The sequence below is a fragment of the Saprolegnia diclina genome, assembly GCF_000281045.1.
Source record: "Saprolegnia diclina VS20 unplaced genomic scaffold supercont1.21, whole genome shotgun sequence".
Taxonomy (NCBI): domain Eukaryota; phylum Oomycota; class Saprolegniomycetes; order Saprolegniales; family Saprolegniaceae; genus Saprolegnia; species Saprolegnia diclina.
This window is the reverse complement of record NW_008246088.1, coordinates 528,675-535,936: the sequence shown is the minus strand read 5'-3', so window position 1 is coordinate 535,936 and position 7,262 is coordinate 528,675. Positions and strand designations below refer to the sequence as shown.

The 7,262-nt window shown below is 57.4% G+C and overlaps 6 protein-coding genes across 6 annotated transcripts; 2 read left to right on the top strand and 4 right to left on the bottom strand.

Annotated features, from left to right (window-relative positions):
• Window positions 1–152: 152 nt before the first annotated feature.
• SDRG_07437 (hypothetical protein) lies at window positions 153–845 on the bottom strand. The gene is made up of 2 exons (XM_008613270.1): window positions 708–845; window positions 153–664 (listed from the first exon to the last, which is right to left on the bottom strand). Exons 1-2 carry the CDS (start codon window positions 741–743, stop codon window positions 194–196), a joined length of 507 nt encoding a protein of 168 aa, XP_008611492.1. The 5' UTR covers window positions 744–845; the 3' UTR covers window positions 153–193.
• A 69-nt stretch (window positions 846–914) lies between these two features.
• SDRG_07436 (hypothetical protein) lies at window positions 915–1,456 on the bottom strand (the record flags this gene model as incomplete). Its single annotated transcript, XM_008613269.1, has 4 exons — window positions 915–923; window positions 970–1,092; window positions 1,178–1,256; window positions 1,323–1,456. The coding sequence occupies 4 exons, from the start codon at window positions 1,454–1,456 to the stop codon at window positions 915–917; spliced, it is 345 nt and encodes a 114-aa protein (XP_008611491.1).
• A 546-nt stretch (window positions 1,457–2,002) lies between these two features.
• SDRG_07435 (hypothetical protein) lies at window positions 2,003–3,066 on the bottom strand. The gene has a single exon (XM_008613268.1). It carries the CDS (start codon window positions 3,012–3,014, stop codon window positions 2,097–2,099), a length of 918 nt encoding a protein of 305 aa, XP_008611490.1. The 5' UTR covers window positions 3,015–3,066; the 3' UTR covers window positions 2,003–2,096.
• Window positions 3,067–3,993: 927 nt separating this feature from the next.
• On the top strand, window positions 3,994–4,858 carry SDRG_07434 (hypothetical protein). The gene has a single exon (XM_008613267.1). It carries the CDS (start codon window positions 4,124–4,126, stop codon window positions 4,784–4,786), a length of 663 nt encoding a protein of 220 aa, XP_008611489.1. The 5' UTR covers window positions 3,994–4,123; the 3' UTR covers window positions 4,787–4,858.
• Window positions 4,859–4,925: 67 nt separating this feature from the next.
• On the top strand, window positions 4,926–6,036 carry SDRG_07433 (hypothetical protein). Its single transcript, XM_008613266.1, has 2 exons — window positions 4,926–5,029; window positions 5,086–6,036. Exon 2 carries the CDS (start codon window positions 5,287–5,289, stop codon window positions 5,935–5,937), a length of 651 nt encoding a protein of 216 aa, XP_008611488.1. The 5' UTR covers window positions 4,926–5,029; window positions 5,086–5,286; the 3' UTR covers window positions 5,938–6,036.
• SDRG_07432 (hypothetical protein) lies at window positions 5,873–6,730 on the bottom strand. Its single transcript, XM_008613265.1, has one exon. The coding sequence runs from the start codon at window positions 6,723–6,725 to the stop codon at window positions 6,087–6,089; it is 639 nt and encodes a 212-aa protein (XP_008611487.1). The 5' UTR covers window positions 6,726–6,730; the 3' UTR covers window positions 5,873–6,086.
• Between the last annotated feature and the right edge of the window lie 532 nt (window positions 6,731–7,262).

Below are 7,262 nucleotides of genomic sequence, written 5' to 3'. Positions count from 1 at the left end.
AGAACCGATACATGAAATCCCAGAGGTTTGAGTAGAGCCAATCAGAACGGTGCCCACACAAGAACACATGCAGGATTGAGTGATGTTTGTATGCCCGTGCTGCATGCCCGAGCTGCTGGGTCGCACCCGAAACATCATCGAGTAAAAATCGACGGCTCTGGGCGATAAACGACCATCATGTTAACTGTCGGCTTTAGCCGAATACGCGGCGCAACGGCGCCGGTGGGGCGATGCGGCCCCCTGGGCCGCCCATCAGGCGGGCATTATAGGATCTATCCGACAAATGGAATACCTCGGCCAGGCACTGGCCCGGTGGTAGCGCCGCCATGGCCGCCTGGATGAGCGGATCGAATTCAACATCGCGCAGACGAACGCCGATGTTGTGGTAATCTTCAAGCGAGTTGGGTGCGATCCAGACCGGCGCCACTCTGTGGGCGGGAGCGTTGGGCTTGAGGTACTCGAACAAATCGTCGGTGAACGAGATGAAGGTGAAGATGTGGGGCTGCGCTCGCATCCAGACGGGGGTGGGATGGTTGCCGGCACCAATTTGGTTGTTGACAGCGTCGAGGAACGCTGTCGTTTCAGTCATGTTCCACTTGAACAGCACGGCAATGCTGTCGTCTTCGACCTCGCCGTTGTCTGAGTCGTCCGAGTACTGTTCGAGCTAGAGAGATGTGAGATTGGGTGAGGTGGTAAGGTAAACGTACCGACGTCTCGTCAATGCGGCGCTTCTTGGTGGGCATTATCGTAGGTATCAGGAGTGGCACTATTGGGGCGTCTTCTCTTCGGTTGCTTGTTTGCAAATGGCCAATCTCAAAGTTTGCCTGCAGAGCCGTTAAGCGACAGGACGTATCGAGAACCGTTGTGTCCAGTGACAGTGCAAGACCGTAAAACACCGCGAGGGAATGTTTGTCTCACACGTCCTATCAACGACCCTCCCTGATGGACTCGCGGATCAAGCGCCAGCACTAAAGGCTTCAGCTGCTCCAGACTGAGCCACTGCGCTTCGAGCACGTCCGAGAGCTGCTCGTCGATAACGAGACCGCGATATACATCCACCATGAAGATATCGCCGAGCGTGTTGTTAGTCTTCTACATGGCAAACGACGCACACTAGTAGGCGAGCGGCCGCACGATCATCTCGGCTGCGGTAATACCGCGCCAGAAAGTCGAGAACCTCGCAGGCCTTGGGGAAGTCTTCATCGTCGCCGCACTTCGAAAAGTAGACTTTGAAGATCGCATGCGAAGCAAGGGCGCTAGCACCATCTGGCTGCTGTTCCAGCACGTCTTGGGAAGGGTCATGAGTACATTGCACAACGTACTTGCGGTACGTCTGGAGTGCGCAGTTATAGAAGCGCACGAGCCACTTGCTCAACGACGCATTGATGGCATCGACACAAGAAGTCGCCGAGAGCACCGGTCCGACGAACAAGTCGACACCAAGGAGCTGACGCATGATCAGGTTGAACAAGGGAGAGCATGGGCTTCTTCATCCTGAAAATATATAAAATTTGATGGGCCAAGCACTTGGTTAAGGAAGTCCGTTGAGCGCCAAGGCGCATGCATTGCCACCAGAAACACACCAATTCTATTTGAAATCTATCTTGCAAATTTCAATGCAGATTCTCCTTACCGGTCTTGGCCATTCTATGACGTGGCAGGCTCTGGTGGAAGTGTGACGCGCAGCGACACGTGTGAAATCGCCAACGGTCGCGTCGACCAATCGATGAGCAATGATCGGCGTACCTCTCGTTACCGATATCTGCGATGCGATATTCTAGACACTAAACGATTGAAATTACACTACAGCAACGGTGCAACGACGAAACAAACACAGCATTCCAGTTCTTGCAGTGGCGCAATGGATGCAGCCAGATACATACCCACACCTAGATCATGGCCATTGCCACCTCGCAGCGACTTTGCCTGCGTTGCGAAGAGAACGCGATCCCCTTGCTGCACCGGTGTGACGCTGTGTGATGAAGCACAAGAGAAGACACTATATAGAGGATGGGAGAACGTCATAATTAGTTTTTCCTTCCAGCGACTGTATTCTAATATCAGGAAGAAGGGAGATGATGGCTAAATAGGAGGGCTTAGCACTTCCAGCGCTTCCCGCAGTCGTGGCAGAGCACAAAGACCGTCATGGGTTCATCGGCACTGCGCGTCTGCTTTTGCGTGTTGCTCGTGTTGGTCGACTTGCACTTGCCGCACGTAAAGAGGCCGCGCGCGTCCGTGATGCCGCACTGCTTGTTGATCTTGTCGGCGTTCGCCACGTCCCAGTCGAGGCGCGAGCTCTGGAACGCGTCGTCGCGGAACTTGTCCTTCTCGAGGCGGAGCTCCTGCGTCGCGAGCTCGTCCGGCGTCATGAGCACGAGCTGGTCGGCCGTCACGGTGAGCGTGAGCACCTCGTCGCGCAGCATGTCGTTCTTCTTGAGGTTGAACGAGAGCTGGCGAAACTTGCCCGTGTACTCCTTCTTCATGTCCGCGGGCTCCAAGCCCTTGTCCATCTTGTAGAGCTTGGCCATCGCCGTCTCGATCGACATGGCCGCAAACTCGGCTTCCGAGCGCAGATCTTCGTCCGCGAGCTCGAGCACCTCCTTGAGCTTCTTGCGCACCGTCGTACGCACGTTGCTCAAGTTGGACGGCAAAAAGTTGGCCGACGGCTTCTTCTCCACCTTCTTCTCGACCTTGGCCTCCAGCTTCTTGGCGACGGCGGCCATTTCGGTCGACTTCTTGGGCGCGTCCTTGGTCACGTCGGTCGCGCTCGTGCGCGGCGAGAGCGCGAGCGCCTTCCACTTCTTGACGAGGTGCTTGGCCTTCTCGGCCACCTTGGCGTCGTCATGCTTGCGCAGCTTGCCGATGGTTTGGCCGATCTTGGACTCCTTGAGGAGGCTCAGCGTCATGGCGATCGAGTCCAGGTGGTCGAGCCCATCGAGGACGGCGCTCTGGCTGCCTTCGTCGCCCTGGAGGAACTTGGTCAGGCGTCGGTGGACGCGAGCGATGTCTTCCATGCTGATCCTGTCTTTCGAATAAACAACCAATGGCCCGGCGGTTCCGAATTTCTCGGCTTTTATTTTATTACTCCCCAAGCTCCCAGGTTGACTGGTGGGTGCGATCCGCCACGCATTTTATTACGCACTATTTTTGACCAATCACAGCACGACCCGCGAGCCTAGATCGCAGCCCGTGTCGGTTCGCCAAAGCTACTAGACAGTGAGCCACCACGGGCGGACCCCTGGACGATACGAGCGCATCTGCAGGCGCAAGAAGCTCCGCGAGCATTCAGTGCCGGTCCTTTTTTGCGCTCCAATGCAATGCTGCCGGCGTCCAACTGGACGCAGGAGGCGAGCGAGCCGACGAGGGACTCTGTTCGTCGTCAACCAACTTGCATGGACCTACTGCACGCTGTGTGGTCGAATACTTTGGCGCGCGGGCGCCAAAGTCTGCATTCTGCACGAAGCTTGGCAGGTCTAATGCTGTGAACCCGCGGAGGTGGCTGCAGCTGTAGCATTGCCAGAACCAGCGTTAAGGACAAACAGAAAAGTGCGCGCGTCCGGCATGGCTTGAAGTCACAAAGGACCGACAGGAGGAGCAACGATCTCTGCTCAAAGCCAAGCTGTCGGGCGTCTGTTGATGCACCCACATTGATAATGCAGAGTTGGTACTGAGAATGCACCAGCGTTTCCAACCCTATGCGCAAAACAAGCGTCGGGACATGAACGACGACGACCGCAGCTGTCGACCACTGGGAACGCCCAGGCTCCAGGTGTACTGTACCATATCAACACCGAACGTTGCGTGGGCCCGTGCGATCTTCTGCGCTCGGAGCATGGTGCACACGACGCCACTCCAGTCCCATCCCACCTCTGCCACAACTGCGACTAGAATCCGAATCCAAGCCTTAACCTGGCGCCCGCGCGAGCTAAAATCTGAACAAGCAGCGTCTCAGAGTCTGAAATCTGAAATTCTACAAATCTGAAACGGAGCGCGTCTGAGATCAGCCCGTTGGACTGCCAGCAGTTGGCGGTGCACCTTCTAGAAGCAGCACGCCACGAAAGATCCGTTGGCACGAATCCGCCAATCAGAAGGCCACTTGGGAATTTGACCGCAAACGCACAGCATGGGCTCGGACGACGGACACAAGGTTGGCGACAATGGACTCCCGATCATGAGCGCGGAAGACGTCAAGCCCAAGTACATGGGCATCTTGGCCTTCACCTTTGCGCCGCTGCTGATCGGGCTCGGCATTGCCTACGCCATCTACACGTTTGGGGCCACGGGCGCCTACGACAAGCGCATCAAGGCGCTGCTCGCGACCGACTTGCACTGGGCGTGCGCGGCCGTGGTCGTCTTGGGCCGCACGATCGCCTTTGTCAACATTTACCCGACCGTGCACAAGAGCCAGATTATGAAGCGCAACTCTGGCAACTTGCGCTCGAACCCGTTCATCTACAAGGCGCTCGGCAAGGACGCGGCGCCCAACGCGGTGGTCTTTGACGACGCGGGCGCGGTCGGCGCCTACAACCGCGCGAACCGCTCGCTCCACCACATGATTGAGAACTATGGCGCGCTCGTCGCCGGCCTCGTGCTCGCCGCGCACGTGTTTGCGTTCCCCGTGTTTGTGTGCGTGTGCATCTTTGGCCTCGGCCGCGTCATGCACCAGGTGGGCTACACGACGGGCTACGGCGGCCACGGCGCCGGCTTTGGTCTGAGCCTCGCTGCGCAAGTGACGCTCGAAGGCCTCCTCGCGCTTGTGTTCTTGAAGGGCCAGAAGCTTCTCTAGCCGCCATGGCATGGACATGTAGTAGGTAGTGTATGCGGATGAATAACGTGACACTGCTTGCATCAACTTGAAGTTCGATTGCGACGAGCGCGCCAACGACGTCAGCTGACGACCCTGGTCTGCCGTGCCCTCTCCTGACCTCTCATTCAATGGTTCTGCGCCGCGTGCCCGACGTCGGTACCACTGCCACCAGCTGATCATCTCCGCCTGTCTTCGGAAATCAGGATCACTTCGTGGCCCGGGGTACGCGTACATTTGTGGGTGCAACGTACGAGTGAAGCGTTTACGTGTCGATCTAGCAGCAGGCACGTGTGGCTGACCCTCCCATTGAACATAAGTTGCATGTTTTATCGCGTCGTCGAAGAAACCCGCTCCAGTGCCCGATGCACCTTCTGGCAGCCTTTCTGGCCATTGCGTACGGTATGGAATGGCCGCATCAGATTTATACCCCGGGGCACCGCGAACGCTGCTGAAAGATCGCAACATTCTACATTTGGCACATGAGTGGTCGACCGCTGGGCCCAAACGGGCTACCCGTCATGCGCGTGGCCAAGCCGCAGCTCTTTGTGACCGCCATCTTGGTCATCGTGCCCGCGCTCATGGGTCTTTGCATTGCGTACTTCGGCGTCTACGCCCGTGGCCCTCTCGCGACCTACGAGGCGCGTATTGCGGCGCTCGTGGCGACCGACTTGCACTGGGCCTGCGCGGCCGTCGTCGTCTTTGGCCGGCTCGTCGCGTTCGCCAACGGGTACCCGATGGCGCACAAGGGCCGCATTGTCTTGCCCTTCTCGGGCAACCTGCGCGTGAACCCGTTCTATTACAAGGCGGTCGGGAAGGACGCGCCCGAGAACCTCATTGGGCTCGTCGAAGACGGCGCGGTGGGCGCCTACAACCGCGCGAACCGGTCGCTGCACCACATGATTGAGAACAACGGCGCCGTCCTCGCGTCCATCTTTCTCGGTGCGCGCGTCTTTCCGTACGAAGTGTTTGTGACGATCGCAACGTATGGTCTCGGTCGCGTCCTCCATCAAGTGGGCTACACGTGGGGCTTTGGTGGCCACGCGATCGGGTTTTACATTGCGACGCTCGCTGGCAACACGCTCGAGGCGCTCCATCTCATCATTGCGCTCAAGGCGTGGGGTCTCATGTAACTATACGAACGCAGCAACGTTTTCTGCTGTCTCGGCTTTGCAATCGACGCTGGTGTTGAAATGAGTTCTTAGTCTGCATTAATTTCGATTTTCAGCAAGCCACTAGGGTGTACCTAGTACTCGTCGTTCAGTGGGGTTGCTGCGCAGAGCTACTTGCTCGGATCGTCCTTGTTGTCGTCGCTGCGTGGCTTGCGGAACCAGAGAAAGGCGCCTGCGATTGGCAGCGCGATCGCAACACCGACAGCAGCCACCGCAACGCCACCAGCGACTCCGAGACCCGCGGCACCGACAGACTGAAGCACGGCGACGGTCGAGCCCGCCGCGACGCCGCCTCCGTTGGCCACAGCAGCGGCTGACATCATGCTAGCAGCAGTGCTGCCCGCGGCAATACCGCTCGAGGTAAACCCGAGGCCTGCCACGACAGCCGTGGTCGCCACCGGAGCAGCGACCGCGCCAGCGACCGCAGCGCCGCCGAGGACCAATTTGGCGTTTGGTTGGTTGTTGGCGACAGCGTCCTTTTCGATTTCGTGGAGAAGCTCTTGCACGATGGACTGTAGCTCTGGGGAGACGCCGTCGCCCAATAGAGGGTCGTTGCTGCTCGTTTGAAGCGTCTCCCAGCGCGCCTTGCATGTCGCCGCGTCAGTCGTCGCGGGCCACGCTGCAAGCTTGATCAAGCTCACTGCGACGTCGGCCCATTTGGCCATGGCATCGTTGTCGGACGTCGCACGCCACGGCTTGACAATCTGCATGCTCTCGCAGAGCTGGAGATCGTCGCCACTCTTGCTCATGGTCGGTGTCGTGGTCAAATTCGAAAATGCATTTCTCCAACCAGTACTGAATCCTCAAGAGTGGACTTGATAAACTTGAGTTGACTGTCCACCGACAGAAATACTACGCAGTTGCACTCTAGTAATAATACCTCGACTAGGAGTGGCTTTTTTATTTCCCAGCTCCGTGTGGAGGCGACGTGTCGATAATGAAGGGACGAAGCGGGCGACACAGCTTCAGGAAGCGACATTAGCAGAAATGGATGAATTTCACAAGTGTCTTGGGCTTGGGAGCAGTCTGTCTGCGTACTCAGTCAATGCATACTAATACATGTAGCATAGAAGCACGCTCTATTCAATCTACCGTCCTCTCGCATCTTCCTTAAGAGGAGCAGTACAATGCGCCGACCCCGCAACACACTCGAAGCGCTCCATCTCAAGGCATAGGGTCGCGTGTAACTAACTACACGAATGCATGAATCTGTGTTGGCATTTAGCAAGCACAATACGCTGTTGTTGATATGAGTTCTTAGTCTGCATTAATTTCGACTTTCAGCA